Raw genomic sequence first — 20,478 nt, 5'->3', positions numbered from 1 at the left:
TTTTATGTTTGTTTGTATGGGACAGGCGACGTGTAAAGTTGTTTCGAACACGATGAACTTTAAACACACGACTTGATCGATATCAGATACAAGTGAAGATTATAAGATTCATTTCGAATTGACTATAGAAGGAAAAGTTTTGTTGATCCTTCGTTAAGTAGATATATTTTAGAGTTATTCTTTTTGAAGTTTTGTATACTTTCAGTTTGTAAAATAAAAAATACAACAATAAGTGATTCCGGGACTTTACTGTAGTTTTAAAGTGAACTTGTATCCAAAAGAATTGATAATACTAGACGCATATATTCAAAGATGAATCAAATTGGTAACTTAGCACAAATTTCACGTTTTACAGAGAACTTATCAGCTGAACGTATTAAATCTGAGTTTGCTTCATTGCAATCGAAATTCTCTACAGTTCGTCCTGTACAAGAATTCTTTAATGTTAAGAATATTTCAAAGCCAAATAATTTCTCTGATGTTCAATCAAGAGTTGCTTATAATTTGAAATATTATTCTACCAATTATGCGATCGTCGTTGGTTTACTAAGTATCTACACTTTATTGACTAATTTACTGTTGTTATTTGTCATCGTTTTCGTTTTATTAGGTATGACAGGTATTGGTAAATTACAAGGTGAAGATTTAGTAACACCTTTCGGTACTTTAAAGACTTCTCAATTATATACTGGTTTGATTTGTATTTCTGTACCATTAGGATTTTTAGCATCTCCAATTTCTACCCTAATGTGGTTGATTGGTGCATCGGGTGTAACTGTTATTGGTCATGCCTCATTTATGGAAAAGCCAATTGAAACCGTCTTTGAAGAAGAAACTGTTTGATTATAATAGGATGAGATTGAGATATATAACCAAGCAAGCAACCTCTTTGGCGAATAAAAAGGTATAATAAGCACGTCAAGACTAAAAAAATAACAACTACATTAATAATATTAATTATATTAATAACATATGTATATGTATATAGAAAGATATATGTATATATATATATCTGTAATCTACAATAAATAAATACAAGATATATTGGTTAATTGAAAGTTGTTGCACGTTTCAATGCGATTAATCTACTTTAAATAGATTCGTTATAATTCTATATATGCATGTGTGTAGATTTCTTGCATAATAGAAGTAATCAAGTATAAAATTACTAGATATCCAATTTAGCGATGAGACCTAATCAGCCATTCCATAAGCACCATCAAGCAAGATCACGTTTCATCAAATGGATAGTAAATGAATAAATATTTACATCAAAAAAAAAAAATGGTACAACAAAATTTGATATCAGCATACCACATTTATCATGTTTTAGCTAATCAAGGGTAATCATTTTATCACCATTCTTCTCTGGATTAAAACGGATATAGATTGATCAGAAATCTAGGAGAATTCGCATTATCAAATTTTGCAAAATTCAATACTACAACTTACTATATATATAAATATACACATGTATCACTATTGTTATAAGAATTCTTTTCAATTTGTCCTAACTTCAAATCATTTTCTTATTACAATCATCAGTGTCCTATTCCAGAAGTAATCCCAATTTTGATGACACGCAAACAGTTTATTTACTGAACCATGTCTCTTGAAAACTTATTATATACAAGAAATATCCCTTGGATTCAAGTCAAATTTATACAACAGCTAGTAAGTAAAATAAATCCATCATCACTCCCACTGACATCATTGATTAAATTTGTTGTTTCTATTAGAATAAGTGAGGCCTTTTCGATTCGAATTTTAATATCAATATCAAATACCCGATTTGGCTATTGACCGAAAGTAACAATATCTCTTATTTTACCTTGACTACCTTAGAATTCGAACAAGACTGAACTGAACTCTCTTTAACTTAAGTTCAGTACATTCATTGATACCTCAATTGTAATTTTACTATCAATTTCTGAACGTATGTATATGTATATATACATAATTTTTTATTGTTGCACTACATATTATTTCAGTCTAGTATAAATTACACCAAGAGATTTGATGACGATGGTCTTGTAATCAATAGGTTAAGGGGTCTGATGATGATTTAGGCATCTCTTTAAACTCATTAAAGAGTAGTCTGGATAGTTAGATACATAATTAGCATATTCACAACTGCCAGCATAGAATGGATTGATTATATACATCTTTGAGGGCCTGGAGTATTCCTTTAGTTCCAACAATCTCCCCTCCCTTCCTTTCCCTTCCCTCCCCTTCCCTACCTTTCCCCCTTGGTAATATGTAGTTTTGGTCTGTAGTACATGCAAGTTTTTATGCATAGTAATTCAATTTTGCTTTGCACTATTTAATTTATAAATCGATGGTTTGTCTAATCCAATTGGAAGTTATGGAGTTTTTAGTCTTAGTAATTGGTTTAACTGCAGGATACTACTTATTCTCTTCTAGGTTTCCTATAAATGTTAATTCTTTCTTTATTTGGTATTTCAATACCTATTTTAATCTACATATTATAATATTTACAACTTTTCGATAGAGTTGGTATACCTCTTTGGGTTAGAATATCCTTAAAGTATGTTGTAATGTCAATTGGGTTAATAAAGATAATGGGTAAATAAATGATAGAAAGAAAACTAACAACTAACATGAGCGAAATTATTTGACTTTACACTTACCAATGAGTATTGTACATGTTTTACTCCCCTCCTTGTTCGTTCTTCTATATCTATTTCGACCTTGCTGCAGCATCCATCTATCTTTAATATATAGCATACTAGTTAATTTAGGTACTACGCTGACAATTTTTGATTCATATAAGAATAATATCTCTATGATAAATTACTATTTATATTCATATTATATAATAGAATAGTTACAATTAAGATTTAACACTAATACATTAGTATCTTACTTATAGCATTTTTTCAATATTATATAGATATTCTGTATCTTTGATTTTTATTAATAGATATTCTTGCTGGATCAAACCAGATGACCTCTTCGAAGTAATCGATTGTAATTCTAAATTGGTGATAATGGAACCCTTAAACCCACCACCCATATCTAAGGAATCTATCAAATCCTTATCTGAATTAATATTTGGTAATGATATAGATAACAGCTCTATCACAGAAGAAGGTTTGTCGAAGGCAATAGAAGTTAAAATAGAAACAGAAAAGACAAAACAGCAATATTACAGACTGGAAAATGTTAAAAATAGTATAGAATTATTAAAATTGGCAATTAATGCTGGTATCCCTTCAAATGATATCTCGAAATTATTCATGCAAGATAATGACATAACAATTGATGAATTGGGATATCAATTAAATAAAGAAAAAGGTTTAGCCAAACCGATCAATATTAGAGGACGGAAACCATTGAAATCTGAAAACACACCACTGTTGGCTCCAATACGTAATGAAAATGATAGTTTAGATGAAGTATTATCACCAAAATCAAATCATGTAACTCTTCGACAAATTAATTTGCCAACAAATAAAAATAATAATTTCGAAGAATTAATACATCAAACTATGAAGCATTCGTTATCAAATACTGACCCTCCTTTAAAGTCACACTCCCGCCAAACTTCTCCTGGTATACGTAAATCTAAAACTTTTAATTCACAGACACATTTTAGAAATAAATCTTTACCCACAATTAGAATCAATCAAAATTCTGATATTCCAATAAATATGACGTCAGTAATAAATTTTGCTAAACCTAAAGAATTTGGTGATCATTTGACATGCACATTTGCATTGGAAAAACCTGTCCAAGCAAATAAAGATTATGATAAACTTGAATCATCATTTTCATACAACGTTATAGACATGACAGTAAATGATAACAATGATAATGTTTCAAAAGAACGACAGACTACAATTAATATGACGCCAAAAATGAGTTCGTATAAAAATGAAGAGAAGAATACCGAAATCAATTCAAATGTTGTAACACCAGAATCCAATATTACAAGCACTGGTAAACATCCACATAGTAGTAGTCTATGGAAACTGTTGAATGCCGGTTAGTATATACCATTTAGCACGTCATATTCAATAGTGTATGATGTTATTAATCCTATATGTTGCATGATAATTGAAAATTAATGATCACATTTTTTTTTAAACTACGTACCTACTTTTATAAAGTTTATTTATTCAATACCAACTAACGTCTTAAACTCCTCTTCAGAGAAATTCAAAATTTCTTTAATTTTAATCTCTTCTTCTGGATATATATGCATTAAAGTTTTCCTAAATGTAATGTAAAATTCAGAAAGAGTCGAGAAACAAGAATCACAAATCTTATCTGCGATTACTGGAGATGTCAGTTTGAACAGTAAGTTTCCCTGCATATCTGTAAGAGCAATAGGGACATAATCATTCAATTTCTCATGTACATTGGTATTAATACTATCCAAATTCATTAAAGAATTTTCAGATAATGAATAATACATGTCTAGATCTAAGTCATCCTTTACCGATGAAATGGGGAAAATCATATTCAAAAGATTATTATACATTCCCAAACCAGTTTTATCAAATAGTATCTTCTTCTGTAACTCTAACATTTGGTTGATAACTTCTTCAGATTTATCGGATATCCATTTCAATACATCATTCTTCTCACCATCTTTTGAAAATATTACTGAAGCAAACGGCTGGATTCTAGATTTTATTAGATCGAAACAATTTATTTGGACTGTGTATAAGGATGTCCTTGCTTGCTCTTCTTTCTTTGCTAACGGGAAGCCCTCTTTTAATTGTTTCAGCAAAGTATTCTCGATCGGCTCCTTGATAACTTTTTCTAAAAATGTATCAGTAATAATAATTTCATTGGTATCTGATTCTCTACCTCCATGTTGCTCATATGCTTCAAATAGATCAGTGATTTTCACCAAATAATCAGATAACCATTCTGGTGGTAAAAAATCTTCAGTAGCTACATATGTAGTTTTTTCAATTTCGTTAACAAAATTAGAATAACATTCAATTAATTTCTCCTGAGATACTACACCCAAAGCAGATAAATTGTTAATAAGTGAACTATTGCTTTTAATCCCTTTCCTTTCAAACATCATCTTGTATAATTCTAATAATTTTACTATCTCAAAATTTGTTATTGGGTTATCTTCAAACTTAATTATTTGGCCAATTCTTATTCTACAAGTATTGGATAAAGATTGTATTATTTCATTTAATAATTTAGAATCTAATCCATCCAAGAACTCATCCTTCTTTTGTATAATTGATACCGGGGTATTTTCCATCTGCATTTCTTGGAAGTTAAATAGAGATCTTACAAAATCAGCCTCATTCGCAATTAAAGAGTACACATTTGCCAAAATATCACCAATATAACGTAGTGGATCATATGCAGACAGCATTATCGGATTAGCGTCCTTTGAATTAAAATCAAATTGAGATAAAAATTGATCAAGCACAGTTTTAGATCTCAAACTAGTTACTCTTTTCAAAAACTCATTGAAGTATTCTAAGTCATTTGATAAATATATCAGACTTCTTTGGAATGTTTGGACACCCTTTTCATTTGGACTTAAAAACTTCTCATTAACATTATTTGTGCCTGATTCAAATATATATAAAATATCCAACAAATGGTTGAATAACTTTCTATTCAATCGTTGTAGTATGTTGTTGACTTCGTGCATCAAAGATTTCCCAGCATTTGGGTTTTCTAGACCAAGCATGAAGACAGTCTTTTCCTTTATTCGCATAACTTTATTTATTATCTCAAACAATTCTTCATCAACAGATCCATTACTAATCTTATCATCCTCTACTTGGGTTAGGGTATATTGATCACGGATTGATAATAATAATTCCTTTTTAAGCTTTAAGTTATCAATATCTTTACGTAATGATTTAATTCTATCAAACATGGGTTCTTCAGTTCCAGTGGCATTTTCTTTCGATTCTTTTAACATTGAAGTCCCAAGGTTTTGAATATTTTCTATGGATGAGGATAACTTTTTAATCTTTCTAACAATTGGCCTAAATTCTTCTAGTACAGTTAAATGTTCTTTTAAAAGTTCTGTTTCCACATCGCTTTTTAAGGTTTTTCTGGCCAATGTTCCAATATAACCTGGATTCGTTAGTTTATTTTCATCCAGAGATAATGCAACTTTATTTTCTTCCAAAGAGTTTAAAGACTTCCTTAAATATGAAGTGCTTTGGTAATTACTAAAGGAATAATCATTCAATATTTTGGATAACTTTTTATTCAGAATCATATTTGTAGCCTCCAAACTTTGATTTTTCTGTTGAAAAACTAACTTTGAAATATCCAATGATTCCTTATTACCGTCAGGAATATAACTGGGTAAAGTATTTACAGATAAGTTGTCAGAAGTACCAGATATATGTAAACTTTCCATTGACAATTTGGCATAATTTGACATCTTTGCATTTAGATTAACATTTTTTCCACCATCTGTAGTACCACGATCAACAAGTAATTCAGATAGATTAATCTCATTATGCTCATCTGGCTTTTCAAATGACAATGCATTTAAATTTAATATAGCTACTGGTTCAGGTAACGCTCCATCACCAGCACTGGTAGAAATGGTATCGGACACACCAAAAGTATCATAATCAATAAATTCCATACCTGAGGCTTTATCGATCTTCAATGGTGAATTTCCTACTAATTGTCTTAATAACAATTGTAATATTCCAATCTCCAAATAAATGTATTGATTATTATTGATTTTAAGATAATGAACACATTTAACTTAAAAATCGAATTGAACAAAAGTTGCAAAAATTGAAAAATAAAATCCGTTTAAAATATTGCTTAAGTAGAGACCAAATATTTTCCACAAACAAGTTTTAATGCTTCTATGGCCAAGTTGGTAAGGCGCCACACTAGTAATGTGGAGATCATCAGTTCGACTCTGGTTGGAAGCATTTAATTTTTTACCTTTTCCAAAGGTGATTAACAATTTTTTGCTAACTTTTCTTAAAACGAGACAGATGAGAAAATAAATGGTTGTATTAATATATTAATTAAATAGATATTTATTAATGAAAGTGGATTATGCAGTTAAATTACTTTTTTAAAAAGTCTGAAAAATATGCCTGATCTTGTCCTACATGATTGATTTTAGTGGAATTTTATGAGCAAGTAAACTGTTACGAAAAATAACAGAAATAATAAATAAAGTTAACAAACTAGTAGCTATTACTTTTGGATCTTGTTTATATCTAATAAGCTCAATCCTATCTTATTAGAATGCGAGTCTGATAATGCTGAATATTTGGATGTATTTGAAATCGATTCATTCAATTGAGTAAATCTTGGATTGTTCAAAAATCTATCCTTTGTGTATAAAGTATAACTTTTTTGTAATGGAGAGAGCTGAGAGTCACTCAAAGATGATCGATGAATATCCTCGTTTTCTTTAAAATCTAAATTTTCACGTTTATCTAAAATAGTAAACCCATCCTTCTGCTTATTGTTCTTCTTTAGTGAAGAAGTATAGACATAATTTTGATATATTAATGAATCTAAAATTGTGCTAATTGGGGGTAAAACTTCTTTAGATTTCCTATCATTTGATAAGAAAGTAGTTGAGCTTTGACTCCAAGAATGGGAACGTGGTTTGTTCGATAAAGGCGGTATGATTGATGATCTTTTCTTTGTTGCACTCTGAGAAGATTGAGCTCTCTTTGATGACGAAGGGAAGGATGACTTCCAAGATGATGGGATTTGTTGGGAATTCCTTCTTTTTGTTACTTTATTAGATTTCTTTCTTTGCTGAGGTTGGTTTATTGATTTAGTTTGCTGTTTGTCTTGTGATTTAGGTTGTGATTGTGATTTGATTTGAACCTTTGATTTAGATTGAGTTTGTTGTGATTGTTTTTGTTTTTGCTTTTTATTTTCTGTCACACCGGCTGCAGTTTTCTGAAGAGCGGCTTCTATCATGGCGATTCTGCTTGCATCAGAATCCTCATTATTCTCTAATTTTACATTTTTCTTTAAAGTATTATACATGACCTCACAGTCCTTTGGGAAATTTTCACCAAAAATGGGTACCAATAAAAATCTTATTGGATAACAGAATCTTAGACATAACATTCTTGATATCTCCATTGGTAACCATGTTCCTTGTATTTTTACATATCCACCACGGACACGTTGGATTAGTGTCTCTAAGGTGATATTTTCCAAATTGTCATTCTCTTCAAGCAATCCCTTTTTCTTTAGATCTTTCTTGAAAGCCTCGATCAAGTAATGTTTTAATAAAGGTGAAACTGATGACCATGGGAAATCAATATAATTTGAGCCTATCTCCTGAGAAAAATCACCCAATATTTCAGTTGAAGTCACATTTTTTTTAGCTCTCCTACCTCTTGATTTTTTTAAATTTAAATGAATGGAACATAATTCTTTCCCTTCAAAGGCTTCGTTGAGTACAAAATCAAATTCTTTTTTACATTCTTGTTGTACTGCTTTATCGTCAGCTCTTTGTTCAATATCGTCGTCACTGGTACATCTTGATGCGTTAGCCAAACCTCTCATAATATCTTGGTATAATCTCCAAATACCTGTGAAAAAAACATGACCTGACTTTTCACTCCAGATAATGAAATTACATGAATTCAACAAAGAAGTTGAAGTAGATAACCCTGATGAAGTGTTTTGTTTCTCTGAATTTGTCTTTAATTGTTTTACTATATCTGATTCTAGTTCAGTAATCGTACCTTTAAGGAAGGCACTAGGTTTATTATCCTCGATACTCAATTGATATCTCTGTTGAGTGGTTAAAGTTGATGATAACCAATGAACTGAATTTTCATTATAATTATTCAAATCAGAAGAAGATAATTTAACGTTAGGGAATTGGTACTCGTAACAATGTAATTCGTGTAATTCCCCGATTTTATTAAATGAAGCTATTTGAGGTTCCGCAGTTAAATCCATTTTATTTACAATTTTCATATATTTGTGAAAATTTAAAAAATAGTCAGTATATCTAGTTTTGAATCCCTTTAACTTAGGCAGAACAATTGATGAATTTTTAATTGAAACGTCATTGCTATCTGAAGCGGCAAACATTGATAAAAACACCAATCTCTGATAATCGTCTAATGCAGATTGTGATAATTGTATAGACCCAATATCCAATCTGGAAACTGGATAAACAGGTTTCTTGCACTCGGAATCCATAACTATATCTTTTTGCTTTGGTTTATTTTTGCTCTTTGAATAGGGGTATATGAAAGATTTCGTTATTGTAATAATTTTAGTCAATTAATGCACGGCGTCTATTTTATTATCAATTGAAAGAAGATAAACAAAAAAAGAAAAGAGTAATATATGGAGCTAATAATGCAGTATTGTTTGTGTTTGGAAAATAGATTAATTAGCAGTAGTAGTGATTATAATAATAAAAAGGAAAGTTCTCTAAAAATAATAGTATAGTGTTTTTTTCCTTTTTATTTTTTTGCTTTTTTTATTTTAAGGTACGGTAATTTGTGTCCTTACTTATGAAATTTGTTTTTGTGTTATTAAAATTTAGAATTGAAATCTATAACAATAATAATAAATGACACAAAAGCGGTTAATCAAAAGAATTGCACAAAAATGTAATATATAGATAGGAATATATATATATATATATATATATATGAATAAAAATATAAATATAAGCTGAATCAATTTTTTTTCAAAATAAACGAGCTAAGGTGTTATTATCTATTCCATATATATATGTAAAGTTTTGAGGTTAAGAGAAGGAGGGGAATACAGTTTGATTCAAAGATGAGAAATTGAAAAGAAAAACTGATAAACTACATACAAGGTCAATTCAATGGTGCTGAAAACTGGAGATTATTAAACGTAACAACGGAAGTGCATAGTCGACAATATGGTGTTCGAAAGAAGGAACGATCGAGGGGGTGGAGTTAAAGGAAGGTCATTGTAACGTTGTTCAATACTAGGAAAGCCACAGGAATATAGAGAAAAATATTTAATTTTGAACTAAATTACTTAGTTAATACGAGAATGTGAAATCATAGCTCTAGTTAGTACAAGAGAAAATCTGTTAATTTCTGTAAAGTTGCCTGTTTCGGGGGAATATATCAATCAATAGAGAACAGTTAGTTATTCTTCTAGTAATCGGGATTTCTCAAAATCCATAGTTTGAAACTGTAGCTTCTAATTGTACTCTAGTAGCGCATTTATGTTGTTGTTGTTGTTGTTTTTAGCTTTACACATGCGAAAATGATTATGTTATCTTAAATCTTCTCGTTGCTACCATCACTACTGCCATTATTGTTATTCAATTTAAGTATAAGCTACTTGTGTCTGTCTGAAATTTTTAAATTTTCCAATTCGACAATGGATCAGCGGGGTCGAATGTTGGAGAAAACAGTGTAGGACGTCATCCGAAAGCTTGGAATCAAATATATATCCAGTTGTAGGCTTTTTTCTTAACCCTTGATATAAATTGATCTTAATTACAAACCATTGCAGATAAAAAACACGAGAACGGAAGAACGAGACATCGAATTACCTGAACGGGTAATCAGAGGGACAAGTTGTCAGCTTAATCGTTGGAATCGTCCTTGTCGGTTTCTCGAAGAACTGGTTAAAAAAGATTATAGAAGAAAAAAAAATAACAATTTCATAGTGGTTGATATGGTACAAGCAGAGGGAGGGACCGTCAAAACAGGAAGGAAAGCGGTACAGGATTAAATAAAAAAAAAAATGAACCAGTAAGTCAGTCATTCGCAACACAGAGGGATGGGAGGGAAAGAGGAAGAAGGGAGAGCCTTGATAATTATAAGTACCTAAAGAGAAAATAAGCAAGGAAAAGGTGGGGTAAATAGGGTTTATTTGTTCTAGTTTATAATTTCCTTCTTGAGTTTTTTTAAAAGCAAGTAAATGAAGAAGATGCTGATTGATATTAGGAAACGAACCTGCACCTTTTGCTTTTTCAGTTAATTTCTCTTCCTGTCTTGTGTCGTCTTTTAATCACTCTTCTGGAAAGATTATATTGTATTTGTTGAGCTCATCGTTGTGGGGAGAAAACTCATCTTGCTCTTTCCGCACAGTTTTCTGAGACAAAATTACTCATGGATAGGTAGAGTTATTTGCCAACCTAGCAATTAGGTGAAATATATGTAGGCGTACATTGGTTTCTCTTCAGAATATTTCGGGCTTCAGGAGAAATTCGGAATTGAAGTTATCTAATTGATGTTATCTAATTGATCCTACCGATTTCCTTATTTCTTAGCTAATGGATTAAAATGAATTACCGATTTATTTATGTTTTTGCTAGAGTTAAAACTTAATAAAATTTCTGCTTCTGGAAGTTTCTTTTATTCGAATCAATTTCATCATTCTTTGTATTTGGTGTAATTAAATGATTGGCGGATAAAAAAAAACTATAAACCACAAAAACACGTTAATTTACTAAGCCTAATCTCTATTTTTTTTTTGTACATTTCCCAGAAACATATATACATTGACCATACTACGATATATTCTCTCCTTCCCCCCATAGTGGAAAATAATCACAATGCCTCCTTCGCAAGATAATCATTCACCAATTGATTCTGGAATAAATTTAAAACAGAGTCTACAGATATATTTATTTATTTTTCTAAAACGTGTTCGAACCAACAAGATACAAAAAATCACAAACTCTCGATTCATTCGATATATTTTTTAGTTGATGCAATGATCAGGTGATCATGTCATCGAACAATCACCCGATCAAAATCTCACATAAGTATATACTATTCTAAAGGGGGGTGGGGCAGTTGTAAAAACTTAATAATAAGTAAAGTTCTATTAGTATAAATATAAATATGGTTTCTTAAATCTAATAATCAAGGCGTCACAAATTTTGTTTTGTCACATCACTTTTTATAAGCGTCAGAACTCTTTTAAGGTTTACTTTATATTCCGTATCCCTTTTTTTTTATTAATTTAGCATATCTTGAAATTATATGCTGTTGTTGTTTTTTTTATTTTATTTTTGATGTAATTAGATACGTGATTCGAACTATTTAAGGTAAATGAGGCACTTTTCGTTATATCTATAATAGTATCCTTATTTTTTTTATATATCTTTTAACATCTACTTTTGTGATTGCGACTGGATTGATACAGTTTGTTGAATCGAACCATAACTTATAACATTGATTAATTGATCTATTTTGATTACTTTGTACATGATATCTAATAGATATATTTATCAGTCTTGTCATCGTTATCATATCTGTCATTGTAAACTTATTCTGAAGTTAGAACATGACCAAGATACAAACATAATTAAACAACTAAATAATAACAATTGCTATCAATAATATATCAAAATATTCTACTGCTTTTAGAAAAGATTATATAAATATATTCATATTAATAATACCAATTATTTAACTTTTTTTTTTTGCTAAATGTTATTGTCAAAATTAAGTCCTCATGATCATCTGTTTAGTTATGACGACTCTTACAGGATGTCTCGGTCGACACATAGAGTATTCATCCTAATATCATCATTGATATTAGGTGGCCTGTTTTTCCTATTTGCTAGTGACTGTTGTTGCTCGTGGGATTCTTTTAAACATATCATACTCCCATTTAATAAAAATAATGAATTACTGACACCAAATTCTCCATTACAAGACAAAAACATATTGGTTATTAATGATTTTTTTAATAACACTGATAAATTTGTTTCTTTAAGATCCATCCCTTCCTATTCAATTCCTCGTGGAAACTTTACAGAATGGATCTCCGTACAATCGGAATTGTCATATCAAAGAGTTCTGTTGAATATAGTTGATGAAGGATTACCTACACATCCATTATATGATAAACATAAATCAAAAAATATTAAAGAAGGTGTTGTCATCGGATCCCCTTCAACTTTTGAACCTGATTATTTTTATCAATGGGTTCGTGACAGCGCAATTACAGTAAATTCCGTCGTTGACACCATATTTAACTTCCAAAACTCTACTTATAATATATCCTTAGTAGGGACGTTTTTCAATATTTGAATGTATCCTATAATATTCAAAGGACTGATAATAAATCAGGGAAATCGGTGGGATCTGTTGAATTGTTAGGATTGGGTGAACCAAAATGGAATATTGATGGAAACTACGTTTAGATATGCCATTGGGAAGACCTCAAAACGGAGGGCGCAGCATTAAGGGCATCTACAACTTGGAATTTCTTGAGTAAAGTGTCTAAAATGAATGGTTCCAACGTTAAAGATCTTATTTCACAATATCAAAAGACCCTATTATCAAAATAATGATATTGGTCTTCAATTTGAAAAGTGATTTCGGATATTTTTGAAAATATAGTGTTTTATGATCTAAAATTTATTATCCAAAATTGGGATAAAAAGAATTTCGATTTATGGGAAGAAGTTTATAGTCAACATTTTTTCACAAGTTTAGTACAATTAAACGCCATCAAACAGTCAATTAACTATATCAATAGTTTAGGAGATAACAAGTACAAGGACTTCAAAACGGAACTAATAGAAACATTTGATAAATTGTTTAAGTTTATTATGGTGGATTCTGGATATATTACATCTAATAAAAACTTTATTGTTGAAACGCCAGAGATATTGGATAGAAGGTCTGGTTTAGATATAGCTATTCTTATAGGATCAATTCTAACCCACCCTACTGACGATGAAGTTAATAACGATGCCTTGCCATTTAACGTCAATGATTCTGGAGTTTTAAACACATTGTATTATCTGGTGGAGAAGATGTCCGTGTTATATCCTATTAATCACCCACATTTACAATTGAAAAGAGGAGTAGCTTTAGGAAGATACCCAGAAGATATATATGATGGTGTAAGAACTAGTGAGGGAAATCCATGGTTTTTATCTACCAGTTATGCATCTGAATTGTTGAGTAAATTGATTATTAAACTGAGCAACAGTTATCAAGATTTAGTGATACCATTAGATATGTGGGAATCCAAATTTTGGGGGTTAATAATTGAAGGCATGGACGCATACAGGGATTGTAAAGATAAGACGCATTTATTGATTCCATTTGATTCACCAGCGTATATACAAGTATTAAATTCGATATTCCAATTGAGTGAATCATTTCTAGATAAGATTAGGGAACATGTTAGTGAGGACGGGAATATGAGTGAACAGTTTAACAAGTATACCGGATTTTTACAAGGAGCTGAAGATTTAACGTGGTCATATGGATCATTTTGGGAGGCATGCAAGGCTCGTGATCAAGTAATCAAGTCGATGGGATTTTAATCCGGCAAAACATGTATTCTGTCATTGGTTTTCTTTTATTTTACAAAAAAAACAAAAAAAAGCAAGATGATATTATGTATCAAACATAAATATATATAAGTGAAAGAACAAATTTAGATAACATTATAATTAATTAGAACATCCTTTTATAAGTGCAAGTGCAAGTTCAAGGTGTTAACCGCTTACATTCAAAAAGCAGAAGTAAAAATGTGACGCTGAAATATAATAAGGTCACGGTTAAAACATGTATTATTTCGAGACTACTTCGAGGTTACTTCATACGAACCTTGAAGGTGAATAAATATGTGTCACTACAAGAATGTTGTTACATGCTATTAACATTGATATTTAAAGAGATCATTGTACATTATTGTATATTATTGTATATTATTGTATATTAATTAGTATCTTACTTTGTACATAAAAGAATATAGAACTTTATTATTATTAACAAGTATATTTACTTTAACTTACAGATCTCAACCCTTAAGGTCCTATAGAATAAACGCCTACCAGCCTTCATTCTAACGTATATCAATTTAAACATACAATTAAATAATAATTACAGGCCAAATAATACAAACAGCGTTAGTCACGTGCCTTGGTCAAAATATTTTACTTCTACGTATATATGGATATATTTCCTTGATGTTGAGTTGTACCGACCGGTCATGGGAATGTCACCGATCTCGGTCGATTACGACTACGACACGGCAAAACACCGCACGAGAAATTTACGCAACGGAAGCAGCTGACTCGTTCGTCACGATAGAACTGCGAACTGCAACCAACAGTACAAGGTCAATCGCAATCGCAAAAGCAAACTAACGTAATATACAAACCCCGACCTCGGCAAACAGCCACCAAGAAATTCTTTCTAGCTATAGTCCTCACTCTATCTCTGCTCTCCATGACTTTCCTTACCATGCATATACATCTACATATTTTTCGGTTTTTCCCTCCCTCCACTTCCCCCCTTCACTTCTCATGTCCTCACTAAATACCCTCAGTTACCCGGACACTGCCCTCCTCCTGCCTCCCCGCCCTCTCCCCTGCGCACAAAACTCAAAACTCAAAACTCAAAACCGAAAAAGCAAAAAAGCAAAAAAAAAATAAATACGTAACAAAAAAAAGAGCCGAAGAATTGGACGATGATTTCGGGACTGCTAAATAAGTAGCCAAGTCAAAACTCAAAAAGTCACCCTTCTCTTCGCTTCCTTCTCTCTCTCTCTCACAAGACCGTCCCATCCACATTACAGAACCTCTCTCTCTCCCTCTCCCTCTCGCTAACACGCACAACACACACAGTAAACCATTTCGAACGCTTCCTTTCTATTGGGTAAAGAAATCCTACCACCAGAACAGCTAGCTGCCTCATTTTTATGTCATTTTAATTTCTAAATTTTAACTCTCTCTCTCTCTCTATAGCTCTCTCTCTGTCTGCTTTTGCTTTCTTATCATGTCCTCATCGTACATACAATACAATACAATATCACCCAAACCTGACTATTTGACACTGCTTAATTTTCTTTTATGTAATACACTAATACTAATACTAATTTTAATATACTTATACTAACCATGTATGGCACTTCACCTCTACCTGTACCAGAACAATTATATTGTATAATGTATATGTTCCCACTTACACTACCAGCATTCGTTATTCATCAATCATATTTATAACTAATATATAAATACTGATTAATTACATTTCGTGTAATGTTCTTGTCTTAATTACGAATTGGAAAGACAGTTATTGTAATAACTGTCTGTGTCTGAAAATTTAAACTTATATACTTGCAATTACAAATATAGATATATATACCAATTTGCAAACTCTACAACCAATTAAGACTGTGTCATTGTTTTGTTGTAATAGTTTAACTATATTTAACGTTTGTTTTCATTAAGGTGGTGTGTATAATACTATAGTTTATTATTCATTGAAATTTCCCCCCTCCCTGTTTACCCTGCCATACTCTTTTTATCCTGTCCACGTGATATATTTGGCATTTATCCGTTTTTGATTTTTTTGACCTCGTTAACATTAGAACAATATATACTACAAGATTTGTTCTCATTTTAGCTCCATTAGAAAATTAAAACCTACCTCTTCTGATCTAGTCTCTTTTTTAATACAGAAGTACAATTTTAACTATTGAAAAGATAAAGTTAGGAATAGATTAAGAAATTAAATAAAAAAGAATACAAAGATTCATATTAAAACATCAATTTACAATAATGTTCAGAAATTTAATCTCAAAGAGAGCTTTCACTTCAATTGCTTCTCGTGAAAATATCATCCCAAAAAAATACGGTGGTCGTTATACCGTTACTTTATTGCCTGGTGATGGTGTAGGTAGAGAAATCACCGATTCTGTAGTCTCTATCTTCGAAGCTGAAAATTTGCCAATCGATTGGGAAAGAGTAGAATTGTCAGGTTTGGAACAAGAAGATGTTCATACTGCCGTGGAATCCTTAAAACGTAACAAAATCGGTTTGAAAGGTATATGGCACACCTCTGCTGATCATGACGGTCACACTTCTTGGAACGTAGCTCTAAGAAAAGAATTGGATATTTACGCTAACGTAGCTATCTTCAAGTCCTTCAAGGGTGTCGATACAAGAATTCCAGATGTCGATTTGGTTATCATCAGAGAAAATACCGAAGGTGAATACTCAGGTTTGGAACATGAATCAGTACCAGGTGTAGTGGAATCTTTAAAGATCATGACTGCTCAAAAAACTGAAAGAATCGCTAGATTCGCTTTCGATTATGCCATGAAATATAACAGAAAATCAGTCACTGCTGTTCATAAGGCCAATATCATGAAGTTAGGTGACGGTTTATTTAGAAATTTGGTCACAGAAATCGGTGCTAAAGAATATCCAGAAGTTGGTGTCTCTTCTATTATCGTCGATAACGCCTCCATGCAAGCTGTAGCTAAACCACATCAATTCGACGTCATGGTCGCTCCTTCAATGTATGGTACTATTTTGGGTAACATTGGTGCTGCTTTGATCGGTGGTCCAGGTTTGGTTCCAGGTGCTAACTACGGTAGAGATTATGCTGTCTTTGAACCAGGTTCCAGACACGTTGGTTTAGATATTGAAAACCAAAACATTGCTAATCCAACCGCAATGATCTTATCTGCTACTTTAATGTTGAATCACTTGGGTTTCAGAAACGATGCAGCAAGAATCTCAAAGGCTGTCCACGAAGTCATCGCCGAAGGTAAAACTACCACTAGAGATATCGGTGGTTCTGCTACTACCACAGAATTCACTAACGCTGTTATCGCTAAATTAAAGACTTTATAAAATATTCACAATACAGATTAACGAAGTTTTATTTTTGAAAGATAAAAATAACAATAAAAACAATAATAAGAATTATACAAATAATAATAAAAATAATATTATAAATTACTGAAGTCTTTTCACAGTAAAGATTATTTTAGGATAGTATTAATGTACGTTTGCCAAAATTAATTTATGAATATCTGGGTTACTTCTGTTTAATTTTAGTTTTGATCTTAATTTAAATCCTGTCGTCATTGCTCTCTTGTAATAGAATAGTATTCAAAACTAATGTTCGTTTGTATTTACAATAATTGGTCAGTCTTGTCTAATATTCTAATAGCAAACTTATAGATCTCTTCATAAATTATATATATATATATTCTAAAACTTATCACTTATTATTCAGGTGTTTTCAACAATTATTTCAATATTCTCACTCACGTTCTTTAGCTGGTTTCCATCTATCATCTTGTAAATTCGCAACGCTAAATTGTTCTTATTTCGCACCGGCCTACCATTTGAGAAAGGGGATGCTACACTTTAAAAAAAAAGTTGACATTTATTAGGTAAAACAGAATAAGTACTTATAGGATATTATATATACAAAGAATACCTTAAAAACAGTTCATTGGGAAGCTATAGAACTTATCCATCGATTCAAAGTTACCTATTTAATTTCATTTAATGGCGTTTTTTTGTTATTGAATCAAAGCCATGAAGAATTTAATTAACGAACCCTCGACAGATTTCCATATTAAGTTAAATGAACAGTCATTTAAAATACCAACAAGGTTATTGAAGAAGAATAATCTTCAATTAAGTTCATTAATTGAAAGTGAAACAAAAGAACTACAAGGAGAGTTTTTAGAATTGCAAAAATTAATGAATGCTAACAATTTGCAGGATGATAAATTAGCATTGGCAAAAATGAATGATATTATCAAAAATGTTGATATGTTTGAAAAGAAATTGAATAAGAAAATAAATGAAGAGATGGAATTGTTGAATAGAATACAAACCAGAATTAATTTTTTTGAGGATTTAGAAAGTGCTAAAAATAGTGGAAACGAATCTATCTTAATTACATGGTATCAAAAATATACAAATGTATTGATAGGGGATTATTTGACTAGAAATTCGTCAATTAATAATACTGGTGCTAATGGTGCATTACCATCTATAAATATGGATGAGGAAGATGATATTTGGAATACAGGTACAATTTTCTTGAAACAACAACATTTAGAAAAACTTTTGGACTATGATATCTTAATAAACGCAAATAAAATTTCTAAAGCTCTAACAGAAAATCATGATCTCCAACCTTTATTTACATGGATTCAAGAGAATAAGCATTATCTATCAAGACGTTCGTGTACTTTGAACTTTGATGCAAGATTACAAGAATACATTCAGTTGTTAAGACTGGGAAAGAAGCATGAAGCAATTTACTGCTTTCAAACATACTTAATACCATTTATAAGTACAAATTTAGAGGACCTTAAAAGGGCAGCAGGCCTGTTGTTATCACATTGTAGTAATAAAATGGAAATAAATGTCTTCACTGAGGAAGAATCAGAATGTCCACCAGCTTTCAATACTTTGGATAATATCTACGGATATTTTTTTCATAAAGAGGTTCCTAGAAAACTTTCCGAGAAGCCATCAAATAAGCCAGATCAAAAAATTTCTTTATGTCTAGATTCTCCAAAGACAAATTTCCATTCATCATTATTTGATGATAATAGATGGGCTGCGCTTAACGAAGCATTCTTAGAAGAATATTATAAAATGTATGGCATTTCCCATAATGACCCATTATTAATTTATCTATCCCTGGGAATTTCGACACTAAAGACGCGAGATTGCATTCATTCCAAAGAATTGAAAGAATCGATGAACATAGAATTGGATGAGTACATTAAGTCGGATGTTCTTCATAATAAATGCCCAGTATGCACTTCAGAATTCAGAAACATTGCAAAAGATTTACCATTTGCCCATCATATTCAATCAGAACTTTTTGAGAATCCAGTTATGTTACCAAATGGAAATGTTTATGACATGATTAAACTAGTGCAAATAGCAGATAATATACGAATCAATAATTTGATGAACTTACAAGATGATGAAATAATAGACCCTATTAACAAGGAAGTATATAAAAAGGCTCAATTCATTAAGATGTACCCAACTTAGCTCTTTATAGTATTAATATTCAATAAATAAGCACGGTATAATACGACTTTTTATGTCCAATGGTGAATAGACTCTTACTTGGATAGTACTCAATCATGGTGTGATGAGTTAAGATAAAAAAATAGGAAATGAAAAAATAAATGGTCCCTAGCGGGATCGAACCGCTGATCTTGGCGTTATTAGCACCACGCCTTAACCAACTGGGCCAAGGGACCTTTTAATTTCTGAAAATTCAAGAAATCTGATATTTCCTAATTTAACAATTATTCCCTCGTGATGTACTCACTTATTACGAGAATTAGTTCAATATATTGAGACCCAAAAGCTCTAAGGACAAAATGTTCTATAAGAAAGGTTAACAAACTCTGTCAGAAATTATGAGATGACGTAAAGTCACACTCATTAATTCAATATTAATAAGGGTGAAGAATTATATAAAACATCATTATTAATAAGGGATAAAGAAATGTTTATAATACGAAAGTATTTGTTTCTGACGTGTCAAGAATATCTAAACATTGTATATAAAGTTTGATAAGATCTTAATTGACACTTATCATATGTACTATATTCCCATGTGTATATTTTATACTTTAATATACCGGATCAATATCAACTTGTTAAGAATGTCCTTGCAAACAACTAAACAATCTACTACTATTAACGATTCTGTAAAGAATCCACAACCCTCTGATTCT

General features: G+C 31.1%; 6 protein-coding genes, 2 non-coding genes and 1 pseudogene across 8 annotated transcripts; 6 read left to right on the top strand and 3 right to left on the bottom strand.

Moving 5' to 3' along the window:
- Positions 1 to 312: 312 nt before the first annotated feature.
- YIP3 (Yip3p) lies at positions 313 to 843 on the top strand (the record flags this gene model as incomplete). Its single annotated transcript, XM_001646098.1, has 1 exon — positions 313 to 843. One exon carries the CDS (start codon positions 313 to 315, stop codon positions 841 to 843), a length of 531 nt encoding a protein of 176 aa, XP_001646148.1.
- A 2,168-nt stretch (positions 844 to 3,011) lies between these two features.
- Positions 3,012 to 4,013, top strand: Kpol_1039p39 (DUF2722 domain-containing protein; the record flags this gene model as incomplete). Its single annotated transcript, XM_001646097.1, has 1 exon — positions 3,012 to 4,013. One exon carries the CDS (start codon positions 3,012 to 3,014, stop codon positions 4,011 to 4,013), a length of 1,002 nt encoding a protein of 333 aa, XP_001646147.1.
- Positions 4,014 to 4,138: 125 nt separating this feature from the next.
- Positions 4,139 to 6,616, bottom strand: COG6 (Golgi transport complex subunit COG6; the record flags this gene model as incomplete). Its single annotated transcript, XM_001646096.1, has 1 exon — positions 4,139 to 6,616. One exon carries the CDS (start codon positions 6,614 to 6,616, stop codon positions 4,139 to 4,141), a length of 2,478 nt encoding a protein of 825 aa, XP_001646146.1.
- Positions 6,617 to 6,844: 228 nt separating this feature from the next.
- Kpol_1039trna2 lies at positions 6,845 to 6,917 on the top strand. The gene has a single exon. It is a non-coding gene; the product is annotated as a tRNA-Thr (tRNA).
- Positions 6,918 to 7,191: 274 nt separating this feature from the next.
- On the bottom strand, positions 7,192 to 9,180 carry Kpol_1039p37 (uncharacterized protein; the record flags this gene model as incomplete). The annotated part of the gene is made up of 1 exon (XM_001646095.1): positions 7,192 to 9,180. The coding sequence occupies one exon, from the start codon at positions 9,178 to 9,180 to the stop codon at positions 7,192 to 7,194; it is 1,989 nt and encodes a 662-aa protein (XP_001646145.1).
- A 3,239-nt stretch (positions 9,181 to 12,419) lies between these two features.
- Positions 12,420 to 14,275, top strand: Kpol_1039p36pseudo (annotated as a pseudogene).
- A 2,244-nt stretch (positions 14,276 to 16,519) lies between these two features.
- Positions 16,520 to 17,599, top strand: IDH1 (isocitrate dehydrogenase (NAD(+)) IDH1; the record flags this gene model as incomplete). Its single annotated transcript, XM_001646094.1, has 1 exon — positions 16,520 to 17,599. The coding sequence occupies one exon, from the start codon at positions 16,520 to 16,522 to the stop codon at positions 17,597 to 17,599; it is 1,080 nt and encodes a 359-aa protein (XP_001646144.1).
- Positions 17,600 to 18,295: 696 nt separating this feature from the next.
- FYV10 (glucose-induced degradation complex subunit FYV10) lies at positions 18,296 to 19,780 on the top strand (the record flags this gene model as incomplete). Its single annotated transcript, XM_001646093.1, has 1 exon — positions 18,296 to 19,780. One exon carries the CDS (start codon positions 18,296 to 18,298, stop codon positions 19,778 to 19,780), a length of 1,485 nt encoding a protein of 494 aa, XP_001646143.1.
- Positions 19,781 to 19,921: 141 nt separating this feature from the next.
- Positions 19,922 to 19,995, bottom strand: Kpol_1039trna1. Its single transcript has one exon. It is a non-coding gene; the product is annotated as a tRNA-Ile (tRNA).
- Positions 19,996 to 20,478: the final 483 nt, after the last annotated feature.

Source organism: Vanderwaltozyma polyspora, genomic scaffold (genome assembly GCF_000150035.1).
Source record: "Vanderwaltozyma polyspora DSM 70294 KpolScaffold1039 genomic scaffold, whole genome shotgun sequence".
Classification (NCBI taxonomy): domain Eukaryota; kingdom Fungi; phylum Ascomycota; class Saccharomycetes; order Saccharomycetales; family Saccharomycetaceae; genus Vanderwaltozyma; species Vanderwaltozyma polyspora.
This window is presented reverse-complemented; position numbering and strand designations above follow the sequence as displayed.